The 23,022-nt window shown below is 36.3% G+C and overlaps 3 protein-coding genes across 4 annotated transcripts; 1 reads left to right on the plus strand and 2 right to left on the minus strand.

Annotated features, from left to right (window-relative positions):
- Positions 1–219: 219 nt before the first annotated feature.
- LOC133299272 (uncharacterized) lies at positions 220–11,525 on the plus strand. Its single transcript, XM_061498709.1, has 18 exons — positions 220–1,221; positions 5,230–5,313; positions 5,403–5,444; positions 5,619–5,774; positions 6,514–6,591; positions 6,893–6,961; positions 7,057–7,122; positions 7,232–7,360; positions 7,508–7,564; positions 7,983–8,072; positions 8,265–8,330; positions 9,633–9,701; positions 9,775–9,879; positions 10,085–10,210; positions 10,443–10,501; positions 10,599–10,635; positions 10,843–11,015; positions 11,185–11,525. The coding sequence occupies exons 1-17, from the start codon at positions 220–222 to the stop codon at positions 10,993–10,995; spliced, it is 2,388 nt and encodes a 795-aa protein (XP_061354693.1). The 3' UTR covers positions 10,996–11,015; positions 11,185–11,525.
- A 382-nt stretch (positions 11,526–11,907) lies between these two features.
- LOC133299276 (diacylglycerol O-acyltransferase 3-1) lies at positions 11,908–13,472 on the minus strand. The gene is made up of 2 exons (XM_061498717.1): positions 13,070–13,472; positions 11,908–12,892 (listed from the first exon to the last, which is right to left on the minus strand). The coding sequence occupies exons 1-2, from the start codon at positions 13,382–13,384 to the stop codon at positions 12,158–12,160; spliced, it is 1,050 nt and encodes a 349-aa protein (XP_061354701.1). The 5' UTR covers positions 13,385–13,472; the 3' UTR covers positions 11,908–12,157.
- A 1,226-nt stretch (positions 13,473–14,698) lies between these two features.
- LOC133299283 (INCREASED PETAL GROWTH ANISOTROPY 1-like protein 1) lies at positions 14,699–18,460 on the minus strand. 2 transcript variants are annotated; one of them, XM_061498727.1, is made up of 7 exons: positions 17,535–18,460; positions 16,873–17,298; positions 16,653–16,784; positions 16,123–16,304; positions 15,903–16,014; positions 15,649–15,792; positions 14,699–15,438 (listed from the first exon to the last, which is right to left on the minus strand). In XM_061498727.1, exons 1-7 carry the CDS (start codon positions 18,111–18,113, stop codon positions 15,325–15,327), a joined length of 1,689 nt encoding a protein of 562 aa, XP_061354711.1. In that variant the 5' UTR covers positions 18,114–18,460; the 3' UTR covers positions 14,699–15,324. The 2 variants fall into 2 exon arrangements, with proteins under 2 accessions (XP_061354711.1, XP_061354710.1); XM_061498726.1 differs by having other exon boundaries at positions 16,873–17,301.
- Positions 18,461–23,022: the final 4,562 nt, after the last annotated feature.

Consider the following 23,022-nt stretch of genomic DNA (forward strand, 5'->3'; position numbering starts at 1 on the left):
GGACCCATCGCCGTCAGCCGCTGCACGCGCCACCACGCGCCGTCACACGCGCGTCCAGTCTCCGGCGCGTGAGCTCCACGCGTCGCCTTCCAGACGTATTTTTCCATCGCGACTTGCACAGACCTTCTCCCCGGCTTCTCCCCTTCCTGTTCCAGAGGTCAGATCAAAAGTTTACAAAACTTGATTTTTCATCAACGGTCAACCCTTCTCTTTTTATTCATGGCTTCCTCAAAACACTCTTCCGCCTCCTCATCTGCCCCAAATTCTCAGTCCTCTGGAGACAACTTAGGTTTGCAGATCACCAATCACCGGTTGAACGGTAAGAATTTTCTGCAATGGTTTCAATCGGTTAAGTTGGTCATCCGGGCAAAGGGTAAGATGGGCTATCTTGAGGGAAAAATTAAGAAACCTACTGAGAATTCTCCTGATTATGACGATTGGGAGATTAATAATTCCTTGGTCATGGCTTGGCTGACTAATTCCATGGAACCACAGATTGGCCAAACCTATCTGTTCTTTGATACTGCCAAGGAAATTTGGGATGCTGTTCAACAAAATTACTCTGATCTGGAGAATACCTCTCAAGTTTTTGAACTGAGAAATAAGTTGAGAGACTTTCGTCAAAGGGGTATGACTGTTACTGAATATTTTACTGCACTAACGAATTTATGGCAGGAATTGGATCTTTATTATGCATCTGATCTTAAGGGATTGGAAGCTAATACCCAATTTAGAAAACACTTGGAGAAGAAAAGACTGTATGATTTCCTTGCCGGACTCAACCGAGATCTTGATGAGGTTCGTGGTCGAATATTGGGGCAGCGACCGTTACCTTCACTTGCTGACGCCTTTGCTGAAGTTCGTCGAGAAGCCAGTAGACGGAGAGTTATGCTGGGAGAAAAGGAGTCGCTTGATAAGTCTGATGATATGTCTGCATTAGCTGCCAACCGTACCATTGACCGTTCCTCCGGAGAATCAAAACGGGATGGTCGTCCATTGTGCACCCACTGCAATAAAATTGGTCATACCCGTGAGAAATGTTGGGAAATCCACGGGAAACCTGCAAATTGGAAGCCCAAAGGACAAAATAAAGGTCGTGCATATCAGGTCTCTACTGATGACAAGGTTGATGAGCCTCATGCATCCTCTGACTCTGATGGTGTCTTTCTTAGCAAGACTCAGTTTGAACAACTTCAGAGACTTTTGACTCAACCTCCTAAGGCCACTAGTCATGTGGTCCAGCAAGGTACAGCTTTCCATGTTGATAGTCAAAATCATTGGATCCTTGATTCTGGAGCCTCTGATCATATGACAGGTAATCTTGGCTTGTTTTGTTCATACACTCCATATTCTGAACCTTCTCGGGTCAAGATCGCCGATGGCAGTTTTTCCCAGATTGCAGGACACGGAACCATTAAACTTTCTGAGCTGGTTACTTTGACATCAGTTCTTTATGTTCCTTCTCTGACTTGTAATCTCATTTCCATTAGCAAGCTCACCTCTGAGTTGCATTGCTTTGCTAAATTCTTTCCACATGGTTGTGTTTTTCAGGAACAGGACTCGGAGAGGATGATTGGCAGTGCTAGAGAGGATGGTGGACTTTACTACTTTGAGGAGGATGTGACTCATGAAGCTGTTTTCGTAGAAAAAAACTCTATGTTTCCTTTTGATTCATGTAATGATGTTATGTTGTGGCATCGTAGGCTAGGCCATCCAAATTTTATTTATCTTCAGAAGTTGTTGCCAAACTTATTTATTAATAAAAGTCCAAGTTTGTTTTCTTGTGATATTTGTCAACTTGCCAAGCATACTCGTGCTCATTATCCTTCTAAAGTTCACCATGACTCTTCCCCATTTTCCTTAATTCATAGCGACATATGGGGTCCAGCCCGTGTTAAAAATATTTCAGGTACTCGATGGTTCATTACCTTCATTGATGACCATTCTCGAGTTTGTTGGGTGTATCTTCTAAAGGATAAGTCCGATGCTGCATCCGTGTTTAAAAAATTTCATGCCATGGTTCAAACCCAATTCCAAGTTGCTATACAAATTCTTCGTACAGATAATGGCAAAGAGTATTTTAACTCTATTCTTGGAGAATACCTTTCCCAACATGGCATCCTTCACCAAAGCTCGTGTCCTGACACACCCCAACAAAACGGAGTTGCGGAAAGAAAAAACCGACATCTCCTTGAAGTTGCTCGTGCTCTTATGTTTACCACGAGTGTTCCTAAATATCTTTGGGGAGAGGCAGTTCTCACTGCCTCGTATCTGATAAATCGAATGCCATCTCGCATTCTGAAATTTCAGTCTCCTCTTTCTAGTCTTGTTTGTATCTTCCCTTCCTTCCGAGGTGTCTCCTCCTTACCTCTCAAGTTATTTGGTTGTGTTGTATTTGTCCATATTCCCTCCCATCAACGGTCTAAGCTTGATCCTAAGTCTCTCCAGTGTGTCTTTATTGGTTATTCTCCTACTCAACGTGGCTATAAGTGTTATTCACCCTCTCTTCGTAAGGTCTTTGTCTCTATGGATGTCACTTTTTCTGAGAATGACCCTTTCTTCCCCTCGACTTCTCTTCAGGGGGAGTCTATAGGAGTAGATGAAGATCAGTCATGGGAACCTATTAATGCCACAGTATTACCTCTACTTTTGGAAACAGGGGGAGCTACAGAATCCTCACCATCAGAAGCCTCCTCAAAATGGGGACAAGTTTATAGCAAGCGAAAGCCTCCTCAAAGTGTGAATAACCCAGAGCCTCTACACTGCCAGGATTCTGAACCATGTTCTAGTTCCAGCACCCCAATACTTGAGTGTCATGGTGAAAATGATCTACACTTGCCCATTGCTCTCAGAAAAGGTACTCGATCTTGTACTACTCATCCTATTTCTAATCATATTTCATATGGAAAGTTGTCCCCAGGGTTTCGTGCTTTCAATACTATGTTGGATAGTACAAAGATACCGAGAAATATACATGAGGCTCTCAATGATAAAAAATGGAGGGATGCTGTCTTTGAAGAAATGAATGCTTTAGAAAGAAATGGAACTTGGGAGATAGTGACCCTACCCAAAGGAAAAAAAGCAGTAGGATGCAAATGGGTGTTTACAATAAAATTCAATGCAGATAATAGCATCAACAGATACAAGGCAAGATTGGTTGCAAAGGGTTTCACTCAGACTCACGGGATAGATTATCATGAGACTTTTGCTCCGGTTGCTAAAGTCAATACCATCCGAGTTCTCTTATCTCTTGCTGCCAATCTAGATTGGCCTCTGCAACAGTTAGATGTGAAGAATGCATTCCTAAATGGTGACTTACATGAAGAAGTCTATATGGATCCTCCACCTGGTTTTGAAAAGGGAAATGGATCAGTGTGTAAACTAAAAAAGTCTCTATATGGATTGAAACAGTCTCCCAGAGAATGGTTCGACAAATTCACACAAGCAGTCAAAAGAAGAGGCTTCATTCAAGCACAGACTGATCATACTCTCTTCCACAAACACTCTAAGGATGGTAAAATTGCTATTCTTATTGTATATGTAGATGATATAATTCTTACAGGTGATGACATTGAGGAATTGAACACCTTGAAGAAATTTCTAGCAGCTCAATTTGAACTCAAAGACCTTGGCACTCTCAAATATTTCCTTGGTATGGAAGTTGCTAGGAGCAAAACAGGCATCACTTTAACACAAAAGAAATATGTTCTAGATCTTTTGTTGGAAACAGGAATGTTAGGGTGTAAACCTGCTGAGACACCTGTGGAACCTAATACCAAGTTAGATATTGAAGATGGGAATGAGGTGGATAAAGAACAATATCAGCAATTGGTTGGTAAACTAATCTACTTATCTCATACGCGTCCTGACATTGCCTTTGCGGTGAGTATGATTAGTCAATTCATGCACTCACCCAAGGAGAAACATCTTAGTGCAGTCTATAGGGTGCTTAGATACCTCAAGAATACTCCAGGAAGAGGATTATTCTTTAAAAAGGGGTATAAAAGGACAATTGAAATCTACACTGATGCAGATTGGGCAGGCTCATCAGTAGACAGGAGATCTACCTCAGGCTATTGCACCTATGTGTGGGGAAATCTTGTTACTTGGAGAAGCAAAAAGCAAACAGTGGTTGCAAGAAGTAGTGCTGAAGCAGAATTTCGAGCTTTAGCTCATGGAGTTTGTAAAGGAATCTGGTTGAGAAGACTTCTTCAAGAGTTGAAGATTTCATATTCCTTACCAATAAAACTATATTGTGACAACAAGGTAGCTGTTAGCATTGCTCAAAATCCTGTGCATCATGATCGAACAAAGCACGTGGAAGTTGATCGTCACTTCATCAAAGAAAAATTAGATGATGGAAGTGTGCGTTTGATATATGTTCCAACCAAAGAGCAAACGGCAGATGTCCTTACCAAGGGCCTACACCGTCCAGCATTCGAAGACTTGATTGGCAAGTTGAGAATGATCAATATTTACCTCCCAACTTGAGGGGGAGTGTAGAAAATTAGAATTCAAACATGTTTCCGTTTTTATTTCCTATTAATTAGGATTGATTAGGATTGATTGTGATTGATTAGAATTAATTGTGATTAGGATTGTGATAGGATTGATTAGTCATCGCTTAGTCATTCTTAGCGATTCTTTCTTGTATAAATACTCACTCATGTAATTTATTCAATATGAAATATACAAAAACTTCTTTTCAATAATAATACATATTTGCTATGCATGAGTGGCTAGATCTCAATTTTGCTTTTGGTGACTAGGCAGGCTAAATAATGTTTACATCACCATAATTATGCTTCTATTTTGTAAGAGTCTACATTAGTTTAAAATAATGCATATTTTGTTATCAAAAAAAAAAAAATAATGCATATTTTGAGGATGCTTATATTTTTTCATGTGACATCTCATTAATTATTGATTCTAAAAAAATCAGTTGTCTTTTGAATTTCAGAATGAAAAAATAAATTATTGAGAGGAAATCACAAAACTAGATAAATGGGATATGAAATTTGGGACATTTTATGCCTGTTTGGGAGAAGGGGAAAGTAAGGTAATGGTGGGAAGGAAACCTGTTTATCATTAGTAAGCTTTTGCTTTGGTTTCTCTCCTTTGTCCCTTTTCTCTCTTTCCCTGTCTCCCTTAGGGAAGAACAGTGAGGAATATTTATTCTGTTGGAGTATCATAAAGTGTTGCGTGTATAATTTTTCTTGGCTTTTGCAGGCCATTGCTGTAGCTGCATGCATTCCGGACTCATGGCCTGTTCTCATCCTTGCACCATCTTCGTTACGCTTGCAGTGGGCTTCAGTAAGGGTTGTATTTCTACATTTTTCATCCTTTTATGGAACACATATGGTAACATATATGTTTTTTTTTTTTTTTTTTTTTTAATTTAGATGATTCAACAATGGCTGAATATTCCTTCATCAGATATTCTTGTATGTTATCCGTGATCCCTTTATTGAATTTTCTTTATTGTTGATTTGATTCCCTTTTGGTTTGTATAGAAAACTTTAGAAGATTCTATTGGTTGCTTTAGGTTTTCCTTCTTTGAAGTATGTCACTTATTTCATATTATGAATCCTCTTATAATAACTAATTATCTTGAGTAGATTGTCTTATCTCAAAGTGGTGGATCAAACCGAGGAGGTTTCAATATAGTATCTTCAAGTGCCAAAAGCAGCATTCACCTGGATGGACTATTCAACATCATCTCATATGATTTGGTGCCAAAGCTACAGAATATGCTTATAGCATCCAACTTTAAGGTTAGTGACATCCAGTTATTTAATTTTTCTGACTTTCATAGTGGTTCCTATTCCTGTGTCCTGATCTTAACCATATGTCAGTATTTGCTTTTGGTCATTCCTCAGAGGCACACTGAGCACAATGAATGAATTCATGTATATATTGTGATCAAAGTGTTGAAATACATGAAATTTAATAAAGTACTTCATGTTTGTAAATTGTAAGACTAAGGCTCATGATGATCAACAGTGCATTATGCTAGGCTGTTAAAAGGTGTGTTCCTTGAAAAATGAGTTGTATGCAACATTTGCTATTTCCCCCTTCTTTTGGGTCTTTTAGCAATGATGTCTATTAGTCTTTGATCATTAAATGAAAATGACTTTCCTTATCCACACAAATCAAAATTATCTGATAATGATTGCAATGCATGATATCATTAGTTTCAGGTTGCATGTGAATTTCTGAGTATCTAGCAGCTATCGAATCTATTATCTTCCAAAAATAAAAAGTATTATAGAAATTATTTTTTTCTTTTGGTTTCCATCATGGTCTCCAAAAATTGAAAACGGTTTGGGCAAGTGGCCAAGTAACATTCACTTTTGTCATTTTAATTACTGTATTATTATTGGGTTATGTAATGTACGATCAGTGCTTTTCCTGAAGCAATGACTGGGTCAGCATGTACCTGTGTCCATGGTAGATATGGTTCCAGTTATTGCTGATACATCATAGTCTTAGCTGTAAACCATTTTTATTCAGGTTGTGATTGCAGATGAATCACATTTTCTGAAAAATGCTCAGGCAAAGAGGACAACTGCTTCTCTTCCAGTTATAAAGGTATTCACTCTTGAAAGCCACAATCACATGCATGCTTCTGGTCTGGTATACTTACTTCTAAAGTAAGTTCATGTTTAATGAACATAGAAAGCTTATAAGGAAAAGATAAAATGTGAAGAGAGAGAATTAAAAATAAAAACATATTTAAACAAAAAAAAAGTAAGAAAAAATAAAGTCCGTGGCATGTACAAAGGATTTAGTTGAGTTTCCGTAGAGACTGCTAGCTGCAGAGCAATCTCTCTTTATCCAATAATGTCATGTTTTCTTTCACTCAAAAACTAAAAGTGTGTGGCAATGTCAGAAAGCTAAATATGCAATATTGCTTAGTGGAACTCCTGCTTTGTCCCGACCTATTGAACTATTCAAGCAGGTAACTTCTTTATGTCTATTTAAGTGTAATACCTCATTAACGTTTGACATTGTTGGAATCTACATTTTGATAATCTGTTTGAAATTGTGCTCTAGCTGGAAGCTTTGTATCCTGATGTATTTAGGAATGTACATGAATATGGTAACCGGTATTGCAAGGGTGTAAGTCATCTCTTCTTCCCTACAGATAGTATTCTTTTAATTAGCCAGTTTTCCTTTTGCTGTTAATGGATGAGTATTCCAGCCTTTCATTATTAGCTGGACCTTCCAGGGAATTTTCGGAGCTTATCAAGGTGCAAGTAACCATGAAGAATTGCACAATTTGATGAAGGCAACGGTGATGATTCGCAGACTTAAAAAGGATGTTCTTTCTGAACTTCCTGTAAAGCGTAGGCAACAAGTGTGTACATTTATAGTCATTTCTTCTCTACAATCTGTTTAATTGTGCACATTTTTTGACAGTGTTTGTTTCAATGTATGAATGTACACAGCTTGTTGATGGGACTTTATAATTAAAAATTATATTTGTTTTCTAATTGATTCTCAGGTCTTCCTAGAATTGGCTGACAAGGACATGAAGCAAATTAATGCTTTATTTCGTGAGGTAATTCAACATATATGTTGTACTTCTTGAGACATGGATAGTATCATTTAGTTTTGTTAAGTTTTAACTCAAGCTAGGTATGGAATGCAATTGCTACATGTCTTTGAAATATTCTTTAGCTTATTTTATGGGATATAACATTATTTTGATTCACGTTATATAGGATTATTGAATTTCAAACAAGTAAATTGACTTCCTTTGTCTGGACGGTTAGATGGCTGTTCATATTATGAGTATTTTATTTTTCTTTCTTTTACTTCTGAAATTGGTTGGAAATTTGCTCTGCAATTTTTATCTAGAACTGTGGTGGTAAATTTTTTACCAAATCTGTCACTTTACTTGGAAATGGTAATATTTGCATATTGCATATGCAGTTTGAGGTGGTAAAAGCCTACCAATATTGACTTTTGTTTTACAGTTGGAGATGGTAAAAGCCAAAATTAAGGCATCTAATTCAAAAGAGGAGGCTGAATCACTCAAATTTACTCAAAAGAATCTTATTAACAAGGTATGGATGGAAGGAGCTGTGCACAGAATTTTGGATTGCACAATTTGTTTGAGAAATTGTTAGTATTTCTAAGAACTAGAATAGGTTTATAGTTTACTGCAACGCCTGTTCATGCTCCTCTGTGTATGGGAAGTTTAAATTATCATGACTGTTATGTCATTGAACACTGAATCTTGATTCATTCAATTCCAGATATATACTGATTCTGCAGAAGCCAAGATTCCATCTGTTCTTGATTATGTTGGAACTGTCATTGAGGTACTCCTGTGATCTAACTCTTTAGAGTAATTGAAGATTAATACTTTCAACTGCTGCAACCATATGCACTAAAAGAATGTTAAGATCTGTCTTCAGCTTTTCACTCATCTCTTCTTTTTGATTGTGATTGCATGTATGCATGTTTATTTCATTGAATACTATTCAACATGTTTAATGTTGGTGAGAATTGCTTTTATTGAAAATGATGCCCCTTAATGCTGACTGTAAGTTGAATGAATTGATTGAATATTGTAGTAGAATTTCTGATAGTACACTGACCAAGTATTTATGTAGCTTCCATATCCAGTTAACTCATAGTTTTAACTTTTAACCTGATAGAACTGGCTCAGAATATAGGAAAAGAAATACAAATTTTATTGAAATGATCCCTCAATCCTAAATCTGTTACCCTTTTATTTGGAAATGCCTCTCCAATCTATTAACCCAACCATAGGCATCATCCCCTTGGAATTGGGAAATCTCCAACCTTCTCCATCATTCCGTACCTTGCCCATTCTTCGGTGCATCTACGGACCCACTTTCTCCACCTTTGTTTCCTGGAGTACCAGTGCATGCTCCTTATGCTGGAGCTCTCCTCGTGGCTCGTGTGATCCTCTCCAACAGTTCTTTGATCTTCTTGAGTCATGGCTTCTTTTAGGTCCTTGCGTGAGTCTTGCAGTTCCCTCCCTCTTGCAACTCATTGCCACTCCACTTTCATTTCCTGTCTCCCTGCTTTGAACCCTTTCTCCAAAGAGTCGAGTCTGGCTTCCATTCTCACAAACCAGCAAGAACTCCCTGGATTTTCGGGAGAGCTGATGCCATTTAATAATAATGGTTCAAAATATAGCAAAAGTAATACAAATTTTATTGAAATAATCTCTGAATCTCTAATCTGTATCAAAGAGTACTAAAGGTTGCTTTTGTCTAAAATATGTTTTCACACCATTGATTTTGGGTGTCAATTCTCAAATATAATGCTGCAGAAAATGGCAATTTATGGCGCTTTCTCGTGCCTGCCACAGTAGCTATTGATGTCATGGGTTGACTGATCAAATTGGTGACCATACCACACATTAATTATATAACAGATTAAAAGTGAACAGATGGTTGTTGAGTTGATTAGTTTATCTTGTGCTATCCCCCTAGTCACCTCAAATTAAATGGTACAGTAAATCGCTGTATATTCTTAATTAAAAAAGTATAGTTGCATCTTCAATTTTGTCATCTTGCTTCTTGTGATTTAATTTGGGCTGTTGTCCATCATCGCATGCGGTAACGCTAGATGTTTCATGATTGTTGCAGGCAGGTTGCAAGTTTCTTATATTCGCACATCATCAGCCAATGATAGATTCGATACATGAGTTTCTTCTTGTAAGGCCACTTAAATTTTACGCATCTTATCATGGAATGATAAACGCTTATAAGAACTGTTCAAAATTTCCAGAAGAAAAAAGTGGGTTGCATCCGGATTGATGGAAGTACACCCGCTGCCTCAAGGCAACAATTGGTTACAGAGTTTCAGGAAAAAGATGCTATTAAGGCAGCAGTGGTATGGTAATTTCATTCATGTATATTTCCTTGTATTTATTTTTCTGTTTTCTCTGTTGGGCTTTTTGTTAGTTTGGACTATGGTTCTGGTGTATGTGGTAATTGTTGTAGAACAATTCCATATCGGTTCCAGTTCAAATGCTGGTATTACAGGAAATATGGTTCAATTTTGAGATATGTTTTCCTGTTCACATGTTGTCTTACAGCTATCTATTAAAGCTGGAGGAGTTGGGTTAACTCTAACTGCTGCCAGCACAGTCATCTTTGCAGAATTATCTTGGACCCCAGGTGACCTAATTCAGGCTGAAGACCGTGTTCATAGAATTGGCCAGGTATTCTCAGACTTGGGTGCTAAGTGGAAAGAGAAAGAAAAAGAGAGATCTAAAATAGCTTTGTAGTTCAAAAGTTAGTGATAACTGTAAAAGAGTACTAGCATGGTAACATTATGAAATTGTTGCAATCTCCAAACAAATTGCGATATATTATCTCTGTAATGAAACGATGTGCCATTGCGAAGCTTATTTTGATTGAGTAACAAAGGACAATCTCTGCTCTTATTTTCAGGTGTCTTCAGTAAATATATACTACTTGCTGGCAAATGACACAGTTGATGACATCATATGGTAGGTTGTGTTTTTCTGCAATCCTCTGAGGCTTGGTAGTTGGTATTGACTTGATGTCTTTGATGCATTGATGATCTTCTAATTTTTCACTTCCTAGGGACGTAGTGCAAAGCAAACTGGAGAATTTGGGGCAGGTACATCTCTTTGATTTTCGGAAACTCTCATATGTAGTGCAAAATGAAAGGAATTGTAGATTCAGTTTTCATATGGTAAAATGAGATGGAGGTCCAATTCTGATTTATATTTCTGCCTTTTAGAGAAGATTTATACTCAAGGAGTTTTTATTAGTTTGGATTGATGTTTTTAAGAAGCATTCTAAATTTTTGTTGTTGAAAAATCAGATGTTAGATGGCCATGAGAACACCTTAGATGTCTCTGCTAGTCTGCCAAGGAATAGCCCTGCAAAGCAGAGAACTCTTGACCAGTTTGTTAGAAGATGTGATAACATGGATGGGTCGGAACAACAGTCCAACCCCAAACGTCCTCGGAAATGACCCTAAAGTTCTGTGAAATGGTAAGTAAATTCATTACTGCACATACATGCATGACTGCTGGCAGTGTAATTGGGATTGGGTCTTAAAATGCTGTGAGCATGTTGACCTCTACTTGGAGAAGATGTAGAATGTTGCAGCAATATCATTGTCCAAAAGTTTCCCTGTAATATTTCTTTGGAATTTTAACAGCAGGTGCGCAAAATGGAGAATAATTGCATGTTGCCACTCTTTTGCTCACTCCCACGACAAGTGCTTCTAAAGCAGGGGCTGTAGCTAAAATCTATTAACAGAAGATCATATAAAATAGGTTGTCAGCACTGCTGAGAACTCTAAACTATGCTGCTGGTGCCGGACCGGACGAGGTGACCGGTTCTTTGAAATATGCATGGGATGAAAATTTTGTGTTTCCTTTGCTCGTTCTCCCTTAACCTTTTGTCCCCTTCAGTTGTTTGAGGGACTTGTACAGAGTACATTATCGTATGAATGTAACTTGTATATTGCTTTACTCAATACAAATTTTAAGATTGCTGCCCGTGTACGCAATTTAATTATCTAGCTCTTTTAGAGAGGGACTGGTGTATTTCGCTTTTTAGGAATACAATTATTTTTGAAGGAATATAAGCCCTACTGAGCACATAACTGAAACTGGTATTCGGTAAAAACACTTGAGAATCTTACGAGTTTCATCACTTCGACGTAACATTATTCACTTAAAATAACCAGATTCGATTGTATACTAATCACATTAAAATTAATCACTTAAAAATTCAAGATAAGGAAGGTTTTGTTGTTCATTCCCAACGGTTATTTATAATAAAATTAGAGAGTCTCTGCCAACTTCGATCATCAATTCAAACTCAAATTATTCAGTTATTTAGAAACGAAACAGTGTAACTAAAATGCAGGTAATAATATGATCACAATAAAGGAATCTGAAAGAGGCTTAAAGCTAAATTGTCCCCGTAGACTTGGGGATACCTAATTGCCACCAGAGTATTGTATCATGTAAAACAAGTGGAATGACACTCCCAATAAACAAGGAAATGAAATTTCATAATAGCTAATGTTTATACAATATGAACAGCTTTAAAGAAGTATTTGACAATGATATTCCTCCGCTCTACTGGCTGACACATACAATTACAAATAGCACAGTAGCCCGTCAATTAGCTGCTGCTGCTGCTGCCGCTGCCACTGCCACCCCCATATCGTTCTGATTCTCCCCTAAAAACCTAGCCACAATAGCATCTACATCCTCCAAACCAACCCCAATGCAGAGAGGGTTAGCTGGAATCTTAACAGAATCATTAAGGCCCTCATCTAGGCTAGGATCAACAGAATTCTGAATTCTGACATTAGGAGCAGTTTTGCACTTGCCCATGCACTTACATCCAACAACAGCACCACCTTGAAATCCAACCACCCTCTCAAATTCTTGCAACAATGCAGCAGCTCCAGATCTTTTGCATTTGCCACCCATGCAGACCTCAATCCTCTTTTGAGTTGAAGTGGTAACCAAAGTACCCTCAATTTTAAAGCCAGCACTAACGCTCCCAACACAGGTATCATTTCTAGAACACAATTCCATGGCATGATCCTCAGCAGGAGTGGTCTGGGGCATGAAGGCCGGTGGGGAGAGCACGTTAACCTGCATAGCAGGTGGCTGCAATTCGGCAACACCAGCCCTGAAGCTGTTCATGTTAACCACCTCACCACACTCTCTGTCACTGTCACTTGATTCAGACGATGAAGATGAAGACGGTTCAGATTCACAAGTTTTCATCTTGGAGGCTTTCAGTTTGGCCTTTTTCTCTTGTTTCCTTTTCCTCTTCAATTCCTTCTCCTCTGCCCTTATTTTTTCTAGCTCTTTCATTTTCAGTAATACCTCGCCACCATCCTGCATCATGCAATTAAACAACAAACTTCAATTTCTTTGTGGCAAAAATACATCAATCATCATCATCAATATTAAGCATCCACACAAGCAGAAATTACAATATAACAAGTAACAAATCGCATAAATGAAATAGAAATTCAGTATAGTGAAAACACAATTGGCAGCAACCAAGATTACCGAAGTGAGGTTTCCCTGAAGATCATTCAATAGAGCGCGTTTGTCGGAATCCAAAGCAAACCCTAATTCAGGAAACAAGGTCAAGCCGTTAGACAAACCCTTCAGCAATTTCAACTTTTTCTTTGTGGTTATAACATCTGATCCCTTTTTCGTCCCCTGATAGTACCGCAAATGCCCCTCGTCACAGAAACCAGAATCCATCACCATTCTCACTCTGGGCCTCGCCAAAACTCCTCGCGGAACCGCGCCACAAGAGCGGGGGATATGGGTCCCAGCTCCGGTGACCTGACGGAGAACGGTGCCGGAAACCTCCATGGGTGACGACTGTGAAACTCTTTCGAAATCGTAAAGCGCTTTCTTTTTGTTTTGTTTTGTTTCCTTCTTCTGTTGGTAGGTTCCTATCTGAGAATTTCAATGTATCAATCATGTTTTTAAATTTGGATTTCGTGGCCGTTTCTGATTGGTCTTTAATGACGTGGCCTTTGGCGCGTGACCCTTTTTAGTTTTCCACGCTTTGCCTTCTTCCAACGCACGAATTAGCTTGATATCTGCCGTTCGATAAGTCATGGTTCATCCGACGATGAAAACGTAGGCCAAGTGGCTACACGTGTGGAGTCACGTGTTAAGGATTTTGTTGACGTGTGTCGTTTCAGAAAACACGTGTGAGGTTTGTTGGACTCAAAGGACACTAGTCCTGAGTCCTGACCAAACCTTTTTCCTCTTTGAAACCCACCGTTTTCTCTGTTGCTATTTTTTTTAATTTCTCCCCCCGATAATCCTATAGGTTTTTTTATGAACTAATTCGGAGTTCCGATCGATTTAGGATTTAATTATTTTTTTTTGGAAATATTCTAATCGGTTCATTGCTTTGTAACTAATCCAATTCGGGGCGGGTCCAGGATTAAAGCTTTAAACCCCTCCCAAAGGTGATATTGGAGAGATTCGAACACATGCTCTCACCCCACCTGCTTAGCTCTCATGCGCCAACTGAGCTACAATATTTGGTTAGGATTAAGATTTTAAACCCTTCCCAGAGATAATACGGAAAAGGATCGAACGCATACTCTCACACTCCACCTGTTCAACTCAAATATGTCAACTAAGCTATTATCATTTGATTCTCTATTACTAATTTTGTAATCATATTATCTCACCTAACTATCATTATTATTTTTTTTTTTTATCTTAATCATCAATGAACTATCGTTTATTATTTAAATTAGTGAGTCTCATATGATGTGAGACTAAGACCTTTCAAAAAATAAAATAAAAAAATGCAAAAGCCATAAACGAAAACTACTTAAATAATAAATAGTGCTGGATGAGTGTTTGCTGCATGAAAAATTATGTGTGTAAATATCGTTTCTCAAAAACATATACTATGTGCTTAGAAGCCAAGCATTATTTGAAGGGCAAACCATTAAGCCAAGCAAAGCAAAACACAATACTGATAATTAAAGTAATAACAAGCAAAAACATGTTGTATGAACCAGTTTTACTTGTAGAATTACATATCATAAATTTCAATTTTAATTTTTGAGAAAAATTTAAACAAGAAAGTTTTTACATTTATGGTATGTTTCATATGATATGGGGTTACAAATGAAGGTAAAACTTTTATGAACCAGTTTTACTTGTAGAATTGTATTAAAAAAAATCATCCATAAAATTTTCACTCACACCAACAGATCCTCGATAAAATTTAATATTTTAACAGCTGTATCTTAATATAAGAAAGATTATTTAAAAAAATATCAGACATGAGAGTTTTACTGGCACAAAACAAGATTAACTTCACCTTCTTGAGTAAAGAACCAAATTGCCTATATGACGTAGTAGAAAACGCTTCAGAATGTTTTTGACAAGCACTACACATTGAACATGAATGTTACATTATTAAAGTAACCTAGCAAACGTTAACTATATTCACCTACACACGGCAAAGCTGCTTCTTCATGTTCTTTGTTACAGCATTATAGAGAACTAACTAAAAAAAAAAATTCACTTTTGAAATTAAATAACTCTGAGCTGAAGATACTATTCCTAGGTTGTGAAAATTTGATAGCAGATTAGCCATTTGACTTATTTATGGAGTGTTCTTTCTTCAGAATCTCTTGATGTTCCTACAGATTCCTTCTGAGGGGTTCTAAATGTTCTTGCAAGCATTGACCATTGGAGATAAGAAAAAGAATAATGAATGTTTAATAGCCAGTTTTTTGTAACCATTAGCAGCAGCACAAGGAATGAGTGGCTTCTCATGATGATGGTATGCCAGCTAAAAGTTCTCGAGACCCTGGTAGGTGTCCTGGTACTCGTTGCCTTATCTCTTCAAAAGCACACAACGTTTCTGAGTCCAAACCTCCAGCAAACTACAACAAATAACACATACCAAAGTAAGACTGGCAGTGATAAATAATGAAATTTTGGCATATAGTTTAGGGCTTCAATTTATGATCTTTTCTAAACTCTTAATGAAATATATCTGAATATTTACAAGCTACAGATTTACAGCCTTTACAGTTGCAGGAAAAATCAAAACTGATGACAAAAAGTCTGCAGAAATTTGCTAAAAAAATTACCTGATGAGCCCGATATGCAAAATGCACGCCCTGAAGCAGAAGGGAATCTTGACTAGATTCTCTGTCTGAATTCCGAATGGATTCAAGCTCCATTGTCACTCTTTTCATATACATCTTGACAAGAGTCATGGAAGCCTGCTTTATCTGCATAGCATAGATGGTACATTACTCATCAACTCGAGTTCAAAAAACCACAAAGTTTACTATGTTTAGTCATTGTTCTGATTTCAGAGTAAAAGCATAAGAAATGAAACCTTGCTCATCATTCCTGAATCAAGCATCCAAGCAGTTGGAATGTTGTACATTTGATATGAGCGTATGACAGAATTTCGCAGCTTGATTAGCTTCTGTATGCTCCTCTCAGACCTATCACAATGAGATGAAGTGAGAGACAGAATTAGCATTCCCCCACCTGTAAACCTGCCATATCCGTAATGAATAAATAGGAACATTATCTCGGTATACAAATCTTACTTGTCTAATAGGCTAGCCATCTTTTTCAAAGCAGCTCCGCATGGAATGTCAGGGTCATCCTTGTAGGAGGAAATCTCTTGTTCTAACATTTTAAGCTCGCGATACTCAACTGCAGCCTCTCGCATTGCATCAGCTTTCTTCTCAGGCCACTTAAAATGCTTCAAGACAGCACGCTCATCAGCCTGCAGAATACAGGTTCGGAGCTAGTAAGAAACCAGGTATTATTTATGTTGTACCAGCTGACCACAACATCACATAACACCCAAATATTTTTATGAATCTTGTAGTAATGTCTCATATACTGAAGAAACTTCGTTACATGTACACTGTTAAAAACTATGCACTTTTATATAATATCATAAAATTCATTACCTACCAGCTTTTCTCGAAAGGGCATAGATCATTTACTAAGGTTAAACTAAATGCATTGGTAAAATTCAAATGAACAGAAAAGTATGGAAAGACATTACTAGTTTGGAGGGGTGGCATTAAATGCCAAATCAGTGACCCTAGCCAATCAACAAACTTACCAATGACGATAGTTCACCATCAAGCCAATCAACAAACTTTAGGACCTCTTCAATATCCATGTAGGCTGCATCTACCACCTTTTTTATAAGGTCATTAATGAAATCTCCTTTCGTTTCAATGTCTGCCCTTATCTGGAAAGGATGGTCAGTCATTACTCATTAATTAATAGAACATATTTTAAAGTTAAAAACACAACTGAATGACAAACACAATGCTTACTGCTAAAAGATGAGCTGAACGGTTTTGAATTTCTCCTACAATGCTACTGTGTGCACCAATAGCTAATGGTTTCTGATAATTCACAGATCCTTTTGAGTCTTTCTTTCCATCTAGATTCTTTAAGGAGTGAAATAGAAAGGCAATTGCAGGGGCCTTTTGGGTGTTAGATAATTTTGATAACGGCCGAGACGGTATTGGTGGCGGTGGAGGTGGCGGGGGAGGTGCCAGCAGGCACGGGTTGGGTGGAGATTTTCTTTCTATACTCGGAGTTCCAGGAATGGTATGACTTGGTGTTGGAGCTGGAATTGATGATTTAACAAAAATTACTTCTGAAATAGCTTCCTTTTTTGCTTTAGACCGTTCCAATTTGTCAGCAATGAGTTTCTGTATGTCTTTAAATTTGGGACTCTGGTGTTCTCCAATTGACTGCTTTAATCCAAGTAAAAAGTCAGATTCATTTCCAACGCAGCATAAAACAGATATTTGATCACATTTTTGTACCAACGTAAAATTTAACACCATGGAAAGTTCAATCAAATAGTGATTGATGACTCTAATAAATGAATTAGCTGCACTTGAAATTAAAAATAGAATAAGAAAAACAACAATTAATTGTAAGGACATATAAAGTTCAAATATAACAAACCCATTAAAATTCTCACCTTTCCACTGCTGCCAACGGCTGATGTCTTAGCTTCAGCAGCAGCAAGATCCTCAGAGAGCTTTCTGTTCTGAGACCCAAGTTCCACATTCAAGCTCTTAACTTTATCCAATTCAGCCTTCAATGTCAGCACCTCAGACTGCAAATTCTTGATCAAATTCTCACTCACCTCAAGCTTCTCCTGCAAATCCTTCTTCTTCTTCTTCCCATCAGGGTCATCTTCACTCCTCCTTAAACCAAAATCCCCAACCTTTCTCCCTGGCCGAGTAACAACAACCTTAGCCTCTTCAAATTCCCTACCCTTTTGAGACCCCACAACCTCTTCATTTGATTTAGGATTGTTCAGCACAAGACCCCTTTTGGCCTTTGAGATTTTCTTCAAGTCTGGGGGCACTGATTTAGCTCTTGATGATGATATGGATACCCTATTGAGAACCTCTGGTGGTGTCTTTGGAGACTCTATGGCCTTAGAAGAAGCTCTGAGGCGGCGTGGTGGTACACACGGCTTTAACACACTACTTGGTGGGGTTAGTGGTGGTGGTGGTGGACCTGGTGGTGGCGGTGGCGTTTTTTGCTTCATTGTTCCTATTTCAAAATGGGGTCTGAAAGAGGAGAAAAGATCAAAGAATAACAGAAGAAAAGTACGAAAAAGCAGAGACCTTTGTGTTTGTGAAATGTAAAATAGTGTTGTTTTTTAACATGAGGAGTAAGCAGAAAAAGACAGAAACTTTATGCGACACCCGTGTGTAGATGGATCAATGAGACAATCAAGGATAGTACGGGGTCGCCATAGATGAAAACATTGAACCTAAGTGACCCACAAGTAAAACCATGTAATAAAGGAAAGAGCTTTTGGTTCTTCATCAGATTTTCTCTAAAAGAAAGTGACACAAAGTGAATGGAGGACACCATGACCCATAATGTACAGTAAGATGCTGCTAGAAGAAAGGCCAGAAATTTCAACTTTTTCTTGTCTTGTTCTATGTGGCGCATGTTCCCAATCATAGTTTTAGTGTTCTTGTTACGTTATGTTTATGGGTTTTATAAGAGTTATGTTGTAAGAAAAGTGATTGTGTTATGTTATAGAGATTCGTTATGTCGAAGTTTTTTTTTTTTTTTGCTGCGGGTCCCACAAAATGTTGTGTGTGTAGGAAAATTTTTGTGGTCGTGTTAAATGATAGATGATAAACCTTATGTTTATTTATTTATTTGGACAGTTAATTGCAGTTCTTGCACTTGGATAGCATATTTGACTATTTTGTGTGTGTAGGATTAGTTTTCACTTTCATTAAATAGGAGCTTATTATTTTGGCAAAAGAAGGATTGTATTTCTTTTTCTCACTTCATAACAAGACCATAGATTTTGACATAAATTTCTTTCTCTCTCTGAAAAGTTATGACTTTCTTGTATATACCCACTAAAAAATCTAACTTGTACATTTTTATTTTATTTTATGGGATTATCCTTTCGTTTTAATATGTATCTCGTATTGTAGTACAGCAATTCGCAGTTGTATCAATGGTCCAATAGGCTGCATAGAGACAAAAAATATACTTATGATAATTGTAATATAAATTATATAATGACTAAAGTGGTCGTGCGTAAGAAGAGGCAGTGTCTTTTAGTGCAAATGGAGAGAGATTTTCAATTATTGGCCCCTCAACAGGCAATTCGATGTGAAATTCAGGATTACATCGTATTCATTTTTAAATCAAGGACCCACATATATTATTTTAAGAGTATGATAATTACGTATATACAATATTTTACAAATTTTATACAAAACCTATCACCACTTACCTTTTTCACTTTCTTACTTTTTTCCCCCTCACATCTATTTGTTCCTATTTCTCTCCTGTTAGGTTTATTTATTTCAAATATATATGAAGTTGTGTCTTCTAAGGTGAAATTGTTAGTGGTGTCATGTTTCAACAAATAGATGGTCTTCCAATGATAGATTGGTTTGGTGAGTTTTCTATGGCGGGTAACCGTTAAACAAAGTATGATTGTTTTCAAGACATGTTTGATTACAGTTCTTGTCTTATATTGTAGCTTAAAGAACAAGTATAAACAGCCTCATTGATTGGTGTCCCCTTCTATATATGTTGCTGAGAAAAACATGGTTCTTGCATCAGCAATACATTTTCCAAATGATTTCATTACTTAAGCAAGAACCAAATTCATTTTATCTTTAAAATATATGGGGGAAAAATGCTTTGATTAAGGCTGAAGACAACAGAATGTCTAGAAATGCCCTATTAGGATATGGATCCTTAGGCCTTAAACGTCAAAATCAAATTTATAGAGGTCAGTTTCTGTCGCATTCTTTTCCTTATCTTTGATGGATAATTACCATTTCTATGGAGCATGAACCACATATTGAAGCAAAGATCATTACAAAACAACAGAAATTTAAGATATTTTAAGAGATTTGTTGGTGGAAATTTAAGCACAAACTGACATATATTATGGTATATAGGTTGGATAAATTAAGGAAAATAATTATCTCATGTTGTGAGATAATTATCTCATGTAATAGAGATAAGATAACGAGGTTCACTATTTTTTTTTTCATTTTTTTAAAAGTAGTTGATCACATTATTTTATTTCTGTTACATGAAGTAATTATAAATAGATTCCATAAATTAATGTGAAAAATAGAGGACAAATGTGCATCCCAAAGGTTCATGGGTCCATATATATAAAGCTAGGCAATGCAAGCTAGCAAATCCATCCAAAAAAGCAGCCACGCAAATCTAAGTAATACCTAGGATCAAGTCTTTTCGAAGTGCAGCACTTTATAAAGAAAATCCACTCACAAAAAGATTCAATCTCCACTCTCATCGGCCCCATCAACTATTATTGAGTATATATATATTATTATTATTATGTTATTACTAATTAATTTTATTATTAGATTGATTATATTGATCTAACGGTTATAATTATTTTTATTTTTGTATGATCATAATTTTTCAAATTTAATATTTTATATTTATTTACATCCATCTTTGTATGATTATGATTTCTTATATTTAATACTTTTATTTTAAATATGGAAAATCATAACCATACAAAGTTGAAAATAAATATAATTGTTGGATCAACATAATCGATTTAACGGTGAGATTGATTGATAGTAACACAACTTGGTTGTTACCATATCATTTTCCACACACATATATATATATATATTTATATGGGGTTAAAATTTTGAGAAATTTTTTTCTTTCTTCTATTGACCCTTTAAACTTTGTGCCTTGTTTTTTTTCTTAAAACAGTGGGCCCTATCCCTCTTTTCTCTGCACAAAAATGAAAATCTCTCTTGTAAAACGAGAGATATAAATAAAGTCACACATACATATATGAGATTTAAGAGATTTAAAGGGTGTTTGATTGGGGAGTTTTAATTTTTTTGTTTGGAAAAATTCACGTAAGATTCAAAGAAGATTATGTTTAATAGGGATTTGTAAAAAAATTGCATAGGTTCTTATTTGCATAGGAATCCGATATTATATGTAAAATTGAGTTAAGATTACCACTTCAGAATATTATCCAGAGTGATATTTTGATTTAGAAAAACAAAATTTTGAGGAGCAAAAATTTAGATACAAATATTCTTAAAATAACGTGTCAAAGTTTGATAGGCAAGAGTTATTTTAGCAATTTCAATTTTTTTTTCAGTAATATTTTATCTTCGATCAAATATAGATTCAGAAAATTTAAATTAATTTTTTCAATAATATTTCAATCTATCAAATAATTTTTTTTTAATTTTTTCGAAAAAAAAAAAACTTACTTTCCTATCATGTTGTAATTATAATTGGCTCGTAATTTTTTTTTTCTTTTTTACGAAAAAGGTACCTAAAGAATCTCGTATCGTCAACATGTGAGATTTTTCTTTAATTGACGTACGAGATTCGTCGTGTACCGTAAACATCGGGGATTCACCATATGAGTATTGAGTAAGTATGCTTTGCTTAAAAAGAAAATGAAAGTCAGATAATCTCAATATTTTGCATAAAAAGACACAAAACAAAGTGGGTGTCAATGTCATGTGTCATAGTCACCAATTCCTTACTTAACGCTGTAAAAGCAGATAAAGAAGTATGTTTCTTCATTGGTTTAACAAAAAGGCTCATCATCAGGAATATATACTCAGATAAACATAGATGTGTTTTAGACTTCAGTGAAAGAGTTCATGAATTAAAAGTTGGACTTAAATACGTACTTTAAATATACGTGCCACGGTGCCAAAGCATCTAGAATTATCCTAATATGATGGAAATTTATGGGAAATTTGTTTTTTGAAAATATGATGGAATTTTTTTTTCCTGTACAAATTATTAAAAAGTATTTGATAGGCCAAATTTTTTTCGATAATATTAAATTAATTTTACTAATTTTGTGTTAATTTTCTAATCATATGAAAAAAAATAATTCCACCATTTCAATGGTAATTTTTTTCAACCATTTTATATAGAAAAGCAAACGACGGAAAAAAAATTTCTCAATCATATTTTTATTTCACCATCTTTCAAATATAGGCAAATAATTTTCTCTTCCTCAATTTTTTAGGAATTTTTTTTTTCACCTCTTACCAAATGTCTCCAAGCATAAAAAGCTGGGCTTGTACAGTGTACTTTGTACTGTTCTCTTGACAAGCAGACATTGATCCCATAACAAGAGCTCGGAAAAGGAGGGAGGAACAATAGAAAGGAGAATTAACAAATTACTTCTTACTTATGAAGTTAGACATGCATGTGAAGGTTCATATGTATAGTGGTATGAATGTCAAAATGGTTTGATTAATTTGTTATATTTGTAGCAGATAGGGACTACTCGGATGGGTTAGCAATGAAAGTTTGCCAAGCTTAATGTAAATGCCAAAGATCATTTTATATAGATTTTTTCATCAAATACTTCGCTTATAACCCGTGAACACTCATGAAGGAAATATGTCTGCATTTTGCAGCACCACATCTACATGTGACAGTACGTGACTGTGCATGAAGGTGAGAGAGAAAAGAGTAATAGCTACACCTGCTAGATTTTAGAGCCACCGCATATTACTCAAACTTCAATGCAGTCCCTTGGTTCCACGTAATCCATAAGGGCAAATGCAAACATCATCTTTACAGAATCACATGTTTGCCTCGCTTTGAGACATTAGGACCACCTTGAACTTATTTCTTTGTTTTAAGTTCCATAGTTGATCAATATTTTGTATTTTGTGCAGATTTCCCATCAGTTTTAGTTGATAGTATGTACTTAAGGCTAGATTACCTATTTGTTCATCAATTTTCAACTTTCAAAATGCTTCCTTAATTATAATGTCACCTCTTGTCAAGTTTGCTGATGGAAGTTGTCAACAAGAGTCAAAACACAACTATTTTTCTCTTAAAATCAAGATAACATAAATATAGCTTATTTATGAAGGGAATTTGAGACTGCAGCTTTCACTATTTGAGAGGGATCAAATTAAACT

The sequence above is a fragment of the Gastrolobium bilobum genome, unplaced genomic scaffold (assembly GCF_033153095.1).
Source record: "Gastrolobium bilobum isolate Gb01-03AN ecotype WA unplaced genomic scaffold, APGP_CSIRO_Gbil_v1 utg3931, whole genome shotgun sequence".
Taxonomy (NCBI): domain Eukaryota; kingdom Viridiplantae; phylum Streptophyta; class Magnoliopsida; order Fabales; family Fabaceae; genus Gastrolobium; species Gastrolobium bilobum.

Excerpts from the sequence above, each read along its gene's own strand:
- LOC133299272 (XM_061498709.1), top strand. The coding sequence starts at position 220 with ATGGCTTCCTCAAAACACTCTTCCGCCTCCTCATCTGCCCCAAATTCT. Across the intron at positions 5,445-5,618 it reads TTCCTTCATCAGATATTCTT|ATTGTCTTATCTCAAAGTGG; the intron begins GTATGTTATCCG and ends TATCTTGAGTAG. Across the intron at positions 10,211-10,442 it reads GTGTTCATAGAATTGGCCAG|GTGTCTTCAGTAAATATATA; the intron begins GTATTCTCAGAC and ends TCTTATTTTCAG.
- LOC133299276 (XM_061498717.1), bottom strand. The coding sequence starts at position 13,384 with ATGGAGGTTTCCGGCACCGTTCTCCGTCAGGTCACCGGAGCTGGGACC. Across the intron at positions 12,893-13,069 it reads TTCAGGGAAACCTCACTTCG|GATGGTGGCGAGGTATTACT; the intron begins GTAATCTTGGTT and ends TGCATGATGCAG.
- LOC133299283 (XM_061498726.1), bottom strand. The coding sequence starts at position 18,113 with ATGAAGCAAAAAACGCCACCGCCACCACCAGGTCCACCACCACCACCA. Across the intron at positions 16,785-16,872 it reads GTTCAGCTCATCTTTTAGCA|ATAAGGGCAGACATTGAAAC; the intron begins GTAAGCATTGTG and ends CATCCTTTCCAG. Across the intron at positions 16,015-16,122 it reads ATGGCTAGCCTATTAGACAA|GTCTGAGAGGAGCATACAGA; the intron begins GTAAGATTTGTA and ends TCATTGTGATAG.